Here is a 17,731-nt window from a genome sequence, read left to right on the forward strand (position 1 = left end):
GCTCTATTCGGTGCGGTTCTCTGTGCGCACACACGACCGAAGCGTCCAGCCATAGACACAATACAGCACGCGAGGACTGAATTAAGCTCTCTTTCGTGTCTGAATGGACAAAAAACACACAACATTATGTCTAAATGTCAGTTTAGGAGAGTATTAACTTAAACTATGTCGGTTATGTCTTAAACAGTTGTGAGTGTATGTGCATCAGTGGATCAGCATGTCATTGGACATGATCCGACGTCTTAAAGTGACAGTGGGCAATAAACCTAATGCGGTCTGTGTCCTTAATATTGATCAAGCAACAAAAGAAAAAGAGAAAATCATTCACTGCTCGTTAATAGCTTTAATAAGGATTCATTATATTTAATTCATACAAATAAATATGTCTGCTGCTTGAAAAAATAAAGAATGATGTATGCAAGTTAAAAAGAATGCATATATCATTAATTGGAAAGAAGACTGTTCTATTCTAGGAAAAGTGGTTTTATTTAATTTTAAGATATTTTTTTTAAGTCACAGTAGTTAAATCTGTATCTGTATTGCATGTTCAAACTTTAAAATCATTCATATTAACAGGTTAATGTTTTCTCCGGAACAAAGACCTCAGTCAGTACAAAGACTGAGACGGAGACACAGATTTTCCCCCAAATTCTGTGTTCTAGAGAAGTCATATTACACTTTTTTAAAGCCCTTTCTCTTAATAACACATTTCCAGATGATCAGCTATGACACATTACCGCTTTGAGAAGTAGTCACCAGTATTTATTTGTTATTGTTTAATCCAACCATGTAAAAAAAAAAAAAAAAAAAGATTTGTTCTGCATGAATACAAAAAAGCATTTAACTCCTTTTATTTTTTATTTAATCTGTTTTTTTTTACCTATTTACAGATAACTACTTTGAATGGAGCTAACTAAATATTATAATATATATCATAAACACTTTAATGGTGTTTTTATTATGTAACTAACAACTATAGATGTTAATAAAGTACAGACACAACATTTTTATTTTGGGACGGTTGACATTCACTTTAGGACGGTTCAAATTGTTTATCAGGACGGTTTCAGGACGGAGGTGAAAAAAGTTAGTCTGGAGCCCTGGCTGGTACTACTCGACCTCAGCGCTGCATTTGACACTGTCGATCACGACATACTTCTTGACAGGCTGGAAAACTGGGTGGGGCTTTCTGGGATAGTCCTAAAATGGTTCAGGTCATACTTAGAAGGGAGAGGTTATTATGTGAGTATAGGAGACCATAAGTCTGAGTGGACATCCATGACATGCGGAGTCCCTCAAGGCTCAATTCTTGCGCCACTCCTATTCAACCTGTACATGCTCCCAATGAGCCAAATAATGAGAAAGAACCAAATCTCTTACCACAGCTATGCAGACGACACACAGATCTACTTATCCCTATCGCCTAACGACTACAGACCCATTGACTCCCTGTGCCAATGCATTGAGGAAGTAAACAATTGGATGTGCCAAAACTTTCTTCAGTTAAACAAAGACAAAACTGAAGTCATTGCGTTTGGCAACAAAGATGAAGTTCTCAAGGTGAACGCATACCTTGACGCTAGGGGTCTAACCACTAAAAATCAAGTGAGGAATCTGGGTGTGTCTCTAGAGTCAGATCTTTGTTTCAGTAGTCATGTCAAATCAATAACTAAATCAGCATACTATCATCTGAAAAATATTGCAAGAATTAGATGCTTTGTTTCCAGTCAAGACTTAGAGAAACTTGTGCATGCTTTCATCACCAGCAGGGTGGATTATTGTAATGGACTCCTCACTGGCCTTCCTAAAAAGACCATAAGACAGTTGCAGCTCATACAGAACGCTGCTGCCAGGATTCTGAGCAGAACCAGAAAATATGAACACATCACACCAGTCCTCAGGTCTTTACACTGGCTCCCAGTTACATTTAGGATTGATTTTAAAGTATTATTACTGGTATATAAATCATTTAATGGCCTAGGACCTAAATACATTGCAGATATGCTCACTGAATATAAACCCAACAGATCACTCAGATCATTAGGATCACATCAGCTAGAAATACCAAGGGTTCACTCTAAGCAAGGAGAGTCTGCTTTTAGCTATTATGCCAGCCGCAGCTGGAACCAGCTTCCAGAAGAGATCAGATGTGCTCCTACAGTAGTCACATTCAAATCCAGACTCAAGACACTTCTGTTTAGCTATGCATTTACTGAATGAGCACTGTGCCACTGTGTCCGACTGTTTGTACTTTATTTTATTTTATTTTTATTCTAAACTGCTTTAATTATTCTTATTTCTTTTGATTATTTTAATCTCTTTATTCTTAACTGTTTTAATTATTCCTATTTCTTTTGATTTTTTTATGTAAAGCACTTTGAATTGCCATTGTGTATGAAATGTGCTATATAAATAAACTTGCCTTGCCTTGCCTTGCCTTCATGGCCTCACTTGTTTTTTTACCAAGCAGCGGTACAGCGTCATCACCGTCTACCACTTGGAACTCGAGCTGGTACAGTTTCTGGTTTCTAGGATTTCTCAGCTTAACTTTACATTTTCCTAGTGGTCTCAGTCTTCTCTTGTTGTACATGAGTAATACCCTGTCTGTGTGTTCCAGTTTTGTTTCCGGGTTTATCAAATGGATCGGAATAATGTTGCAAGTGGCACCACAGTCAATTTGGAATTTCACCATGTCTGTCCCAAGAAGCATACATGCAAACAGCTGGGTGTCATCTGTTCTGCTCGTGCCCACTGCATTAACATCCTCAGCCTGTGCTTCAGTCACACACAGGATTTCCTCATATTCTTCACTTTCACATTCTGTTACATTATGTACAATAGTCTTTTCTCTGTGTTCTGGTCGAGCTCTACATTTAGCAGCAAAGTGGTTGTCCTTACCACATTTTTTCCACTTCTTCCCATACGCTGGGCATTTCAGCTTGTTTTTATCATGTGTCTTACCACAGAACGTCTCAGGTTACGACTGTAACCATAGTTCCCTGAGAAGGGGAACGAGACGATGCGTCATCGACGCTTTTGGAACGCCCCCAGCGTGAATGCGTCTGAGCATCAATGTCAACTAGTCCAATGGAAAGAATGAGCGTCACGGGCGGGTGACGTCATGACCAGGAAGGCATAAGAGCACATCCGGTGAAACGCGGCATTAGCTTCAAAAGTCGAAGCAAGCCGATCACAGGGATGCAGGAAGTATGGCAGGGTGACGCATCGTCTCGTTCCCCTTCTCAGGGAACTATGGTTACAGTCGTAACCTGAGACGTTCCCTTTCGAGGGAACTCGCGAAGCGTCATCGACGCTTTGGGAACGAGAATACCCAAAACGCCAGAATTCCAAGTACCTGGGTGTTAGTCTGTTGGAACTAAGCACTAAGCACCTGAGAACCTGAGGCAGCATCCAGGTCCAAACTGTAAAACCTGACGAATGTGAGCGGTGAGGACCAGCCTGCCGCATCACATACGTCTTGAAGAGAAACTCCAAATAATAAGGCTTTAGAGGCCGCCATACCCCTCGTAGAGTGAGCTCTGACCCCCAAAGGACACGGCTGGTCAGAGTACTCGTATGCAAGTGAAATAGCCTCAACTATCCACTTACTAACCGTCTGTTTAGAAGCAGGAAGACCCTTCTTAGGTGATCCAAAGCAAATAAATAACTGGTCGGACTTCCTCATAGACGATGTCCGATGAACATAAGTATCCAGTGCTCGCACTGGACACAAGAGGTTCAGCCTTTCCTGGTCCGCAGATGTAAAAGGAGGAGGACAGAAAGCCTGCAGCACGATAGGCCTCGGAATCAAGGTCGGCACCTTAGGGACGTATCCCTGTTTTGGATATAAGAATGCCTTGACCATCCCCGGTGCAAACTCAAGGCAAGTGGGGGAAACCGAAAGGGCCTGAAGGTCTCCAACTCTCTTAAGGGACAAAATAGCTAGCAGAAAGATAGTCTTAAGGGTAAGAAATTTCTCTGAAACCGAATCTAAGGGCTCGGATGGAGCCCTAGACAGGCCTTCTAGTACTATTGCCAAATCCCAAGCTGGCACCCTAGTGCGAGATGCAGGCCTCAGCCTCAATGTGCCACGAAGGAAACGTGTAATCAGGTGGTCTCGACCCAACAATGTACCCCCCACCAGGGCGTGGTAAGCCGCAATGGCCGCCACGTAAACCTTAAGTGTGGAAGGACATAAACCTGACGTAAAGCGCTCCTGCAAGAACTCGAGTACTGTGTTCACAGAACAGTTAACCGGATCCCACTGATGTCGGTGACACCATACAGAAAAAACTTTCCATTTCAGCGCATATAGTTTCCTAGTAGCTGGAGCTCTGGAGCTTAGAATGGTCTCAACAACCTCAGTTGAGAGACCACTCTCTATGAGTTGGGCCCCCTCAGAGGCCAAACCCACAGTTTCCAAATCTCTGGTCGGGGGTGAAATATTGTGCCCCCGGCCTGAGACAGAAGGTCTCTCCTGATCGGGATCTCCAAGGGAGAACCGTCTAGGAGATGGATCAGGTCCGCAAACCAGATCCGACTCGCCCAGCGTGGTGCTACTAGCAGTAGGCTTATACCGTACTGGCGGACTCGCTCCAGAACTCCTGGGAGCAGAGCAACAGGGGGAAATGCGTACAGACGTAGCCTCGGCCACGTCTGCACCATAGCATCCAGCCCCAGGGGGGCTGGGTGAGTAAGGGAGAACCAAAGTGGACAGTGCGTCGTATGCTGAGACGCAAACAGATCCACCTCTGCTTGGCCGTAAAACTCCCAAATTTTCTCCACCGCCTCGGGGTGGAGTCTCCAGTCCCCTGGCCTCAGCTCCTGCCTCGACAGGATGTCTGCCCCAATATTCTGGTCCCCAGGAATATACACTGCCCTCAGGGAGAGTACCTTCCCCAGAGACCACAGGAGGATCTGGTGCGCCAGCTTGCAAAGCGGACGCGACCGCAGACCCCCCTGACGGTTCAGATAAGAGACCACCGATGTGTTGTCTGTACGGACGAGCACATGATGGCCCCTCAGGTCTGGGAGGAATTGCTTCAATGCATTGAAGACAGCCATCATCTCCAGGCAATTTATGTGCCAAGAAAGATGATAACCCCTCCACCGACCCTGAACCGAGCGGCCTTCCATTACCGCTCCCCAGCCGGTGAGGGAAGCATCTGTCGAGATCGCAACTCGATGGCAAAGAGCTCCCAACACCGGACCCTGGGTTAAGAACCAGTGTTTCCTCCATATAACCAAGGCACGAAGGCACCGCCGCGTGATCTTGATCATACGAAGTGGGTTTCCCCTCGGGGAGAACCCTCTGGTCCTGAGCCACCACTGCAAAGGTCTCATGTACAGCAGGCCAAAAGGTATCACGTTGGACGCTGCTGCCAAGAGACCCAACAGTCTCTCGAACTGTTTTACAGTGCGTGACTGGCCTAGCCTCAGCTCTTCTGTGGCTGCCAGGATAACAGCTACACGAACGGGCGATAGAGTGGCCCGCATCGTCACTGAATCCCATACCACACCAAGGAAAGTGGTTATCTGTACTGGAGATAGAACACTCTTCTTGGCATTGAGCCTCAACCCCAACATCTGCATATGAGCGAGAACGACACCTCGGTGCCGAACCACCAACTGCTCTGATTCCGCTAGAATCAGCCAGTCGTCGATGTAGTTCAGAATACGCATGCCCTGAAGCCTGAGTGGGGCTAAAGCTGCATCTACGCATTTCGTGAACGTGCGGGGTGATAGAGCTAGACCGAAAGGAAGTACCCGATACTGGTATTCTTTGCCCCCGAAAGAAAACCTTAGGAACTTCCTGTGCTGAGGGAGGATGGAGACATGGAAGTAGGCGTCCTTCAGATCTATCGTGACAAACCAGTCCTCGGATCTGATTTGAGTCACGATCTGTTTGAGTGTCAGCATCTTGAACTTGAGTTTCTGTACTGAACGATTCAACAGACGAAGATCTAAAATGGGACGCAACCCTCCATCCTTTTTCGGAACAATGAAATAACGGCTGTAAAAACCCGACTCTCTGTCGGGTGAGTACACCTGTTCTATAGCTTCCTTTACTAACAGGGCCTTTACCTCTTGCTCCATTACCAGAGCCTGCTCGGGATGCACTACTGTGAGCAACACCCCGTTGTAGCGAGGAGGACGAGAACCGAACTGCATTCTGTATCCTTTCTCTGCAATCTGCAGGACCCAACGAGAAATATTTGGCAGTAGCTTCCACGCTGCCAGAAAATCTACTAAGGGAACCAGCCTCTCGAGGCTGGTCTCTGGTGTTAACGAGACAGCCAGTTCTGGAGCCTGAAACATAATGGCAGGAACTACCTGAACTGGCTGCTCTAAAACCCCCCTCAGAGGGCGCGAAACCGATGCAGTGCCGCAGCATAGCATCAGCGACTCGCTGGAGACCGCTGCGCCCCGAAGCACCAAGGGTGGCGGGGTTGGCAGAACGGTCCCGTGAGGACCCCGAAGCGGAACGGGCACCGTATTCTGAGGTGTACACCGCTCCACTTCGGTCGGGGCCGTCCTCACAGGTCTGACGCCATTGACGTCAGGACCTCTTTTTATGAGCCGAAGTCTTCTTCGCCTGAAGAACGGTCCTCAGATCCGGCTTCGGCTTAGAAGACTTCGACTGAGAGTGTTGCGTCTGTTTCCATTGTTTATGTGGAGGTGCACGAGACGAAACACTCTGTTTTTGTTGCGCACGATATGAGGAGCTCGACGGCTGGGGCTGCTCACGCCCAGCAGCCCCAGGGGGTTGGACACGGCGAGGGAGAAACTTTTTAAATGCCTCCGCTTGCTTCTTTGATTCTTGAAACCTCTCGACGACCGCATTGACTGCGTCGCCGAAGAGACCAGAAGGCTCAAGCGGAGCATCTAATAAAAAAGCCCGGTCTTTTTCTCTTATTTCGGCCAGATTTAACCAAAGATGTCTCTCAGTAGCTACAAGGGCTGCCATAGACCGCCCAATTGCTCTAGCGGTCTCCTTTGTAGCTCTGAGAGACAGATCGGTGGCCCGACGAAGTTCTCGAACTTCATCAGGGCCAACTCCCTCACTCTTATCCAAATCCCCCAGCAAATCAGCCTGGTAAGCCTGGAGCACCGCCATAGTGTGCAGACATGCTCCAGCCTGACCTGCTGCCGTATAAGCTTTGCTCACTAACCCTGATGTTGCTTTAAGTGGTCTAGTGGGCAAAGCTGAGGCCTTCAGAGACGATGCTGGGCCAGGTGACAGATAGCTCGTGAGCGTCTGTTCAGCCTGGGGCATCGCCTCATAACCGTACTCTTTCAGCCCTCTTATACCTGAATATAAATGAACTTGAGGGCTGAAAAGACGTGATGAGTACGGTTTATCCCATGATCTAGATAATTCATTGTGTAAATCAGGAAAAAAGGGAAGGCCTCGTGGTGGAGATGATGTCGCTGAAGAAAGGAAACGCTCATCTAATTTGCTTTTAGGACGAGCGCTACTTTTCTCAGCTGGCCATTCAATATTTAATTTCTCTACAGCCCTAGACATCACATCCACCAGCTCCTCATATGCTGGGGAAATAGGTGGCGAATCAATTTCCCCAGTGTGTGTGCTTAAACTCTCCAAACTCATCGCATCAACCTCCTCAGAGGAAGAGCAATGAAGTAATGGAGGGCTCTCTCCCCGGGCGGAAGAAGTCGCAGAGCGGGCTTCCGACACCGGGGGGAGAGCACTGGATCCTCCGGGTAAGGAAGGAGAAAAGGCCCTCGGACCCGTCTCCAACCCCTCCGAAAGATCCTTTTGCGATCCCCAGGAATGCATTCTCCGTGCTGCCTCGGCAGCAGCGGGTCCTGCACCCTGAGGATCGCGAACCTGACCACTCTCGTCAAAGAGTGACAGGCGAGAACGGAGCATGCGAAGCGGAAGCATCTCGCAATGCTGGCACTCAGCCCCCTCGAAGGCTGAGACCGCATGCTCCATTCCCAAACAAATAAAACAAAGCTCGTGTGTGTCCCCACCCGTTAAATAACGCGGGCAGGGAGAAGCACACTGTTTGTACATTTGTTTCGCCATAACTCTTCCAATATAAATGCAACAGACAACAATAAATAGACAGAGACAGAGTAACACAGATCGCTTATCCGAGACAAGGTCTCGGATAACCGAGTCTCTCAGTTGTCCGAAGTTGCATGTTTTCGCCAGTACTCTGAGTTCCGTGACATAGCTGTCAATAGACTCACCCGACCTCTGGTTCTTAGTGAAGAAGCGATACCGTTCCACAGTTTCGTTCACACAAGGGTTGCAATGTCCATCAAATTTGTCGATAATGTCTGTTAACTTCCATGTCTCTCTGGCGGCGTCACTCATTAGTGTGTCCATTAATTCTCTGCCGCTTTCGCCAACAAGATAGCTGAACAGTGTCACTTTTTTCTTTTCATTGTCGTCACTCACGGTTAACTCCACATAAAGCATAAACTCATCCTTCCACGTCTTCCAGGACCTTGAAAGATCGTTGGTGTCCAAACACAATGTCTGCGGCGGCTTCAATCCTTCCATATTGCACACGGAGATGCTCACGGTTAGCAACTCAGCTAACGTCACCGGTACTACTGTCTCGTTAAATGGCCTCAGTTCACTACCGCTGCCACCATGTTATATTCTGGGCTTTATACTCACAGACTCCAGAATATCTTGTTTAACACCCAACGGGTGGTGGTTTATTAAGCACATAAACTTGTACACATACATAGAGACTTAACGGTGCAACCGCATAACGTGCGAGCCTCTGCGTGTCACCTACTCAACGGTCCGTGCTGCGACCACGATATTACCAAGGATCCGCATCATAGAACATTCCTAACATGCTAAACAATCACTATTGTTACACCGCCCATCCGTAAAACTCCAAGTGGACCTCTAGGTTGAAAAAGCGTCAATGCAAGTGAATGAGAGAAAATAATTATTTTCTGATCCCGTTTGAATTGTGCCATGAATGTGAACATATGTTGTCTGTGAATTTTTTATATAATTTCTCATGTAACGAGTTTGACAGTATATTGTATGATTCCTTGGCTAGCAGTTGTGGAATAGACATAACGAGAAAGACTACACGTCGCATATGTGACGTCACCGCATAACACATTTTCCCTCCACAAATCACGCGATAATGCGATAATCCAAGGAATTAGGTTGAGATGCCTGTGTGTTTTGTACCCAAATGTCACCATTCAAACAAAGGCATGTTTAGCGGGATCCGTGTGCTAGTGGTGGTGACGTACATCAAACGCGTCGAAAGCAGCGAAGAGTTGTAGTCCACAAAGTGCTCTCACACAAAGTCTAACCGTATGAAAATTCTACCCGCTAAATTGTAGCATTCTTTACACGAAAAATTAAATACAAAATTCACAGACAACATATGTTCACATTCATTGCAAAATTCAAACGGGATTAGAAAATAATTATTTTCTCTCATTCACTTGCATTGACGATTTTTCAACCTAGAGATCCAGCGGGGTGAGCGGAAGGGGCGGGACTTACCAGCTCTATTGGCTTTGTATGGCAGACAGTACGTTAGCCAACTAGTTTACGGTTAGACTAGGCTAGCTATCGATAACGTTACACTGAAGTTAATGCTCTGAATTCGCAGCTAATATCAAATCCATAACTTTTTGATCAAGTTAAAATTTCCAGGTCAACCACAAATAATTCCACTACCTTTTAATATCATCCGATAACTAGATTTGATATACACAGACACCATATTAGGAAAAAGGGGCGGGCTGATGCTGACTGATTTATTACACATCCATAAGAATACATTTGAGTCGTTATAGGCTCTGGTAATTATGGAGCATAATAGGAATAAAGTTGTGACAAAAAAATTATCAGGGAGGAAAAATCTGAGGGGGCACGGGCCCTCACTTTGAATGGGGATGACGCCACTGCTAGTGTACATCAACAAATTTGTATATTTAACACAACCCTTGTTGGTTCACTTTAAATCAGGGTCGGGTAAGAAGGCTTTGATGTTGGTGAGACGTGATGACTCATGAGTGACAGGGTTTTTACAAAGCCCCTAAAGGGACATGGTGTTGGGAAAAATTTGGGATGGGAGAATTTTTTTTCCCCCGATAAACTTTCGTTTCCTCACAAAACTTTTGCGTTCCCTCGTGAAGATATTTGCGTTCCCTTGCAAAATCTGTTGTGAGCTCGGACAAACACTTCCTGTTTTCTGCACTTTTCAGGCGGTCCCTTATTCGGACTTGTCAGCCGCCTGTTCAGATTTATATTATAAATTTATATTATAAAGCTCGTTTTGAGGAAAATTGGGTTGTAGCTTGCTGTCTACGTAACTATGATTGTAAATAGGTGTCATTTGTGTTTAACGTTTAGCTCGTGAATATTGATCCGGGAAGTTCGAATCTGTGAATATTGGCAACTTGAACCAGTAGCCCCTCAATGCAGTAGGCCTACATGAGATCCACGGGGAGGAGTCGGATCAAGATCCAAGGGGTGGAGATGGGTAGGATTAGGGGTGGGTTTAGGGATTAGGGGTGGGTTTAGGGATCAGGGGGCGGAGATGGGTAGGTTTAGGTATATGTAAGGTGGGAGGAGTTGGATCTGGATCCGACTCCTCCCCGTGGATGTCATGTTTTGCAGTGAGGACCATCTCACTTGAACTCGTAAGCACTGACCGCATTTCTGTAGATTTGAGTCCAGTTCAAACACTATGAAACGCTTCGTTGTTAATGTACGGAGATCTGAAACACTGCTAGCGGACATTAAACAGGAAGTGTCTGTCCGAGCTCATTACAGTTGCAAGGGAACGCAAATATCTTTGCGAGGGTACACAAAAGTTTTGCAAGGGAACTAGAATTACACCTTTGGTGGGAGATGACTCAAAATTGCAACTCTGAAATCAGAGCACAATAGAATGATTTACAGTAATCAAAATATGAGAATATACTATACTACCGCCCCTCTACGGAAAGCCTGGCCACTCCCTATTAAGTCCTATTGTACCGAATTTTGGTTGTAGTTCCACCAGAGTTCCACTGGGGGCGATCGTCCGAGTGCAAAATGAATGGGAGTCAATGGGGCTCTTTTAAATAAAGACTGATAAATTTAAATTTAAATAGTAAATAGTAAATTTAAATAGTAAATTTGTCTCTTTTACCCAATTGTCATTGAGAAATCTCAGATTTGAATGTAGGTTCTGCAAGTTCAACATGGGTTATAGGTCGAAAGTTGAATGAACGAGTGCTTATGTCCTTTCGATTTCTTACAGGTTGAGTTGTTGTTGCCCATAACACGCTAGCATTCTGCTAATGGACGCTGATTGGTCAGTGAAGGACTGATTACGACCAGAGACACCGCTTAATGGCATCGTGGCATCCGAAGCGGGACCAATGTTAAGGCAATAGGCGGACTGAACTCTCTCAAATGTATATACCATAGACTGTAAAAAAAGATATTTAACTTACCCGTGTCAGATGTGTAGTTGATGCCTCGAGAGAAAAGAAAGTGCAAAGCGCAAAAGCATAGACATAATAAATACATATAGACGCCCTATTGGCCGCTTTGGAACGTTGCTGCGATTGTGTTCTTATTGTGGAAAAAGCATTTTCTGTGATTGACCCGATTTTAGCAATAACAAAGATAACTGATGGATCCTTTATCTATGGTAATACGATATGGTACAACTACAATGCAGTGCAAATAGTAAATATAAGATACAGTGAGTAATAGTAAATAGTTGGTTCAGTGAATGAAGGATTGCCGTAAAGCAGGTTTCTGGTCGTACGATGTGTATGACGTCATTGACATTTTAAAAGACTTTTTAAAGCAAATAAGTGACTCTAAAAAATCTAACACCCAGTAATGTGTAATTTTGTTGCATCTTCTTTCGAATACAACATTCAAATTACTAGACAAAAAATTATATCCTGAGAAAAGTGGATTTTTAGGGGTATTGCTCCATAGACCTCCATTCATTCTGCACTCCGCCTGTGAGCGCCCTCATATGGACCTAGAGTGGAACTGCAATCAGTTCAGACCCCGGAAGTTTAATGTGAGTGGGAGTTCTCCCCATATTAGACATTCTCTGCTACTCCTGTCCAGCGTCAGGATATCTTTTAAACTGTCCTGGGCTGCGTTTCCCAGATGCATCGTAAGCCTTATCGCAGAGACCATTGGTGGCAATTGTTCTATGATCAATTTAGGCTTACGATGCTTTTGGGAAACGCAGCCCTGACTAGTTGACTACTTGACAGCTGCTGGACTTGATGGTTTTAACTGCAAAGTTCTATGTACTTCACAAAAGATGTAATGTAGTTCTGTCCGAAGTTGAAGTGCAACACAACGGTACAGTATAAGCACATTGTTGTTGTTTATTTTTTTGTAGTCGGATTATCATACATTATGTATAATGACACATCTTTTTGCTGTCATGGTGTGAAATGCTTATTACGTTGCTTTTTCGATCACTTTGGGCACTTTTTGCATTAGAAATTGGCTTATTCTTATACGGTTGACATTGAAAATGATGCACACTCACCATTAACATAAAGCCTGAGCATGATAGGGTAACAGTTCTTTTGTTTTGCTGTTGATGCATAGATGCTACTAAACATTTCCTTAGATGGTACTACTAGGGCTGAACAGTACAAAGCTTCTAAAATGGTTTTCACAGCTTTTCAGTCAATACTTCTTATTAAACTAACCTTTTTTTTTTCTTGGTAAGACTTTAAGTACAGTTTTATTTGTTAACATTAAATACATTAGTTAACAATTAACTTACAAAAACAATGAACAGTACTTCTAAAGCATTTATTAATCTCAGCTAGTTTAAACATTTACTAATCTTTTAAGTCCTTTATATTGTTCAATAATACAGACCAGTGTTTTTTTTATTTTTTTATTTAAAGACTTGAATGAGGAACACAGTGGTGGGACAAATAGCCTTACACAGCATATTAACTAGGCATTTTGATTTAATTAGGTTACATAAATAATACATTAAGTTTGGGTTATTTTTGTTAGAAATTGTCACTGTGAACATTACAAACACTTAAAATTACTATAGAGTAATTATACCTCAGATAAAAATTCACAAGTCACATTGTGTAACATGTTGGTTGTTATGAAGCACACACAACAAAGACTATCAGAAAGAAGTCTCTTATTAAAATCAGTCTTTATTAATCCACAAAACTCAGGAGATAAACACAACCAAGCAAACTGAAACACAAACAATACCGGACAAAGGAACTAAAAAGAACAGGGAGTACATTAATTATATTTATCTGCTAGTTATCATTAACTGCGTTAACCTTTTTAGTTATTTTACAATCTTTTAAACAAACATGAATATCACAGAATAGTTATATAGCCTTTTAGGCTGATTATTATGATGATGATGATTATGATTAAAAGTAGTATTAGGAACTATTTATTTATTTTTCACCAAAACTGGTAATAAGCAACACATCAAATGCAATTGTTATAAAACAGTTTTTATATTTGTGTCCATGAACCCCATAATGCATGTCTGAATTGCAGTTCTAAGTATGTAATTGCAAATGAACTCTGCACTTAAATCAAGGTTGTAAATGACCACCCAATATATCACATACACACAAACTGCAGATATTATGCATTTAAACCTGTTTTTCCACAATGAACCCAATTTTCTTTTCAAATCTTAGAATAGAGAAATTAAATTAAAGACCCTGCCGTTAGAGCCATCTAACTTTATTCAGCAATAGACATTTTCAATCTACAATTTATTTTTATGATTGCAACACACAGTATGTTTTAATCAATGTTTGTCCTGTGCTAACAAACGATTAAAAATACAGTAATGTTCAGAAAGTTGCATTAGACATTGATGATGTGTTACCAGAATCCTCCCTGTCAAAATAAAAGATGACTTATTTTTCATAATGAGAAATTACTAATATATATCAGTAAGATTTGCTCTTATCTAACTGACCTGCTGATTTTTTTCTTGTAGTAAATGAATCCAGCAGTTGCAATGATGATTCCCAGCACCAGACCAGAGGATCCAATAGCGATTTTATTCCTGTCAGACTCAGAGATAGAGGGGTCTGTGTAGTGCACACATAAATTTATTACCATCAATTTTAAAAGTGTGTAATATCACTTCAGTTTGTGTATATATCATATTAAATTTCACTTTTTATCTGAACTAAGACTTGTTGAAGTTAAGAAAATTAGACACTGTTACCCCAGTCGATGATCATGGGTTTAATTAAGCTGCCATGATCCACCATACAGGAGATCTTCTCTCCAGGTTTGGGAGTATATTCAAGATGGGAGTGGATCTGGTAGTACCAGTCCCCATCAGCCAGCTCCTCAGTAGACATTGCATCAGTGGTCATCTCTCTACCATCTCTCAGCCAGGACACTTTAATTTGTTCGGGGTAGAAGTCATATGCACTGCATACCAACACAGCAGGAGAGCTTCTACCAACCAGTTTCATTGACCTAAGCTTTATCTTGGGTTGCACTGAACATATAAGATACATTCAGAGTTAATTTTAAACAAGCTTGAGACAAGATGTTTTTTGCCACTTACCAAATTTATCAACAATGGCTGGGTAACCAATTTCTCCATAATGTTTGCACACATTTACCAAATTGCTTATATCCGACAAGATTTGTGGATCGTTGTTGCTCAAGTGTGCATGTTTCACTCCAATCTCAGTAAACCCTAGAAACTTTCCAAAAGTGCTGTTGAATTGTATTTGCACAGCTTTATTAAAGGAAATTGAATAAATGAGTTCCACATCACTAAGATCACGAGAAATGTAGGTGCATTGGAACAGTATAGAGGCATGATAACCATCTGGAAGGGGAAAAAAACAATAACATCATTATAAACATTTATAAATATTTTTTTCCTCACATATATAAAATATACACACACAAACACAAATCCTTTATTGGTAATAACAACACAATTAACAATAATCAAAATGAATTAAATCACAATTAAAATTTGTTTTTACCTGTCCCAGTGATCAGTATGATAATAAAAACTAAAAGCTTTGCTAAAAACATTTTACTCAACTCTGAGTATCCACACCGAAGTAGACTGAGGTGAGTCGTTGCCAAATTGTTAACTGTTGAACTATCTGAAATGTTAAAAGTTAACCGGCCAATCATGCATTACTGACTGTGTAATGGGGAGGGATCAATACTTCCTCTTTTAAACTACTGTGTGTGTTTGCTACTTAGGTAACTGTCCCACTGATGAAAATGGAGCTGTATATGTTCTTTCTCACCCTCACTGCGGTTTTATCCATTGAGAGTAAAAGTAAGTTTATTTTAGAGTACAAAACATAAGAGTGACACTCTCTATTCAATTTTATTTATGATGTCTATAATTAACTGATAAAATGTATAATGTTTTTGTTTATATTGTTCTTTTTTAGTACATAAGTCTTACCACCTCATTGGATGCTCTGATACAGAGAAAGAGGACATGTATGGTCTTGATGGAGAGGAAGTATACTACTACAACTTCAATACAAACAAAACAGTAGTGGTGCTACCAGAGTTTGTAGATTCTGAGCGTTTTGTTTTTTCTGAATATTTTGAGATAGGTATTCATAATTCACAAATATGCAAAGAATACCTAGCCATTGGTACTAAAGCTTATAAAAACCAAGCAGAACAAATGGGTAAAGCGCGCACACACACACTTTGTATATTTGTATATGGATGATGGATCAAGTTAACAAGTGGAAGCTGTTAAGCTGCTTAAATGTACTACTTAATAGAGATATTTTTTAATAATATAAAACTCAGTGTCATTTGCTATGTTCACAGACCCCCCTCAAACTTCCATCTATTCTAGAAATGATGTGGTTCTGGGTGTAGAAAACACCCTCATCTGTCATGTGACTGGATTCTTCCCTCCAACTGTCAGAGTATCTTGGACTAAGAACTATGTGATTGTGACAGAGAATGTGACTTTAAGCCAGTATCGGCCCAATAACGATGGCACCTATAACCTCTTTTCCACGTTGAAAATCATTCCATTGGAAGGAGAAATTTACAGCTGCAATGTTGACCACAAAGCCCTCCAGCAACCTCAAACCAAAATATGGGGTGACGTTTTTTCAAATAAGAATTGAGTGATTGGTGATACAAAATAATATAATATCAATATCAACATTTCCCAAATATTGCACAAATAATAATCATGTTGTTGTTTCTGTTTTACAGATGTAGAAGTTGTCCTGCCCGGGATTGGCCCATCAGTGTTCTGTGGAGTGGGTCTGACACTAGGCCTGCTGGGAATGGCAACTGGAGCTTACTTTTACAATAAAGCACAGACCGGCAGATCAAATATGGATACAAATATCAATTTAGATACAATTTCAGAGTGAATATGCCTGACAAAAGCTGTTAGCTACAGTATACATATTATGTATAATTGTTCACAGGTGTCCCTTGTCTTGTCATTAGTAGGCTATTGTGTGTATTTAAGCCCTCTTGTTTGCCCTGTGTCTTTGTTGTGTATTGATTGTTCCATGTCCAGGCTCCTGTAGTCTTGTTTTCTAGTCTATGTTCATATTCCTGCTTTAGTGTTGAGTTTTCATGCCTTGTCATGTTTTTGTTTTATGTTTGATTGTGTTCTTCTTGTAAATAAATTGCGTTTGGGTTCTCACCTCACTTGCCTTCAGTGGACAAATCATTACAGAATACTTGACCAAACATGGACCCAGCAATGCGTCTCTTCCGCCTCAGCCAAGGTCACCGTCCGATTGAAAAATATGTGGAAGAATTTTGTGAGCTTTGCCATGGGGTGGACTTGAACGATGCTGTCTTAAAGGACATGTTCCGCCATGGGCTTAAGGACATGCTTGAATACCTCATGCCAGACAACACCCCTCAATGGACTTTAATTCAATAGATCTTGCCCTTTTGTTGAGCGGCTGGTCCTTTACTGTGGGCTATGCCGAGCCTGAGCCTCGAGCCTTCGTCTCCAGCCAAGATGGCCGCCACCACGCCTGAGAGTTCATCTTTGGTCAAGATGGCCGCCGCCATGCCACCTGAGCCCTCAGACAAGATGGCCGCAGCCAGGTCGTCTGTTCCTGATTCTGAGTCTTTTTCTGAGGCTGTTCCTGTTCCTGAGCCTGAGCCTGTTCCTGAGTCTCCTGAGCTTGAGCCTGTTCCTGATCCTGAGCCTCTTCCTGAACCTGAGCCTGTTCGTGAGCCTGAGTCTGAGCCTATTCCTGAGTCTCGTCCCGTCGTGGTCACGTCTGTGTCTCGGACGAGATGGTCCGCCCAGGCCCTCTGAACCGTCTGGTCCGCCCTGGTCGCCTGCACATCCTGCTTCGCCCTGGTCACATGCACATACTGCTTTGCCAGGATGTCACGTTTTGGGTTTGTTTCTTGTTCCTGTCTTTTGTCTGTCATGTGATCCCCTGGTTTTAGTCTTGTGATCCTAGCATGTGTTCCCTTGTCTGTTGTGTCATGTTGTAATTGGTTTATTGTTACTTGTTCACGGGTGTCCCTTGTCATTAGTATTGTGTGTATTTAAGTCCTCTTGATTGCCCTGTGTCTTTGTCGAGTATTGATTGTTCCATGTCCAGGCTCCTGTCGTCTTGTTTTCTTGTCTATGTTTATGTTCATGCCTTGCCATGTTTTTGTTTTATGTTTGATTGTGTTCTGCTTGTAAATAAATTTGTTTGGGTTCTCACCTAACTTGCCTTCAGT

The 17,731-nt window shown here is 42.7% G+C and overlaps 2 protein-coding genes across 2 annotated transcripts; one reads left to right on the forward strand and one right to left on the reverse strand.

The window, feature by feature from the left end:
* Nucleotides 1-4,885: 4,885 nt before the first annotated feature.
* On the reverse strand, nucleotides 4,886-15,064 carry LOC130081756 (rano class II histocompatibility antigen, A beta chain-like). Its single transcript, XM_056246465.1, has 5 exons — nucleotides 15,013-15,064; nucleotides 14,580-14,849; nucleotides 14,229-14,510; nucleotides 13,970-14,088; nucleotides 4,886-4,994 (listed from the first exon to the last, which is right to left on the reverse strand). Exons 1-5 carry the CDS (start codon nucleotides 15,062-15,064, stop codon nucleotides 4,968-4,970), a joined length of 750 nt encoding a protein of 249 aa, XP_056102440.1. The 3' UTR covers nucleotides 4,886-4,967.
* Nucleotides 15,065-15,256: 192 nt separating this feature from the next.
* Nucleotides 15,257-16,398, forward strand: LOC130081757 (H-2 class II histocompatibility antigen, A-U alpha chain-like). Its single transcript, XM_056246466.1, has 4 exons — nucleotides 15,257-15,320; nucleotides 15,439-15,687; nucleotides 15,836-16,117; nucleotides 16,235-16,398. The coding sequence occupies exons 1-4, from the start codon at nucleotides 15,257-15,259 to the stop codon at nucleotides 16,396-16,398; spliced, it is 759 nt and encodes a 252-aa protein (XP_056102441.1).
* Nucleotides 16,399-17,731: the final 1,333 nt, after the last annotated feature.

Source organism: Rhinichthys klamathensis, unplaced genomic scaffold (assembly GCF_029890125.1).
Source record: "Rhinichthys klamathensis goyatoka isolate OS25496 unplaced genomic scaffold, OSU_Roscu_1.1 h1tg000040l_1, whole genome shotgun sequence".
NCBI classification, from domain to species: Eukaryota; Metazoa; Chordata; class Actinopteri; order Cypriniformes; family Leuciscidae; genus Rhinichthys; species Rhinichthys klamathensis.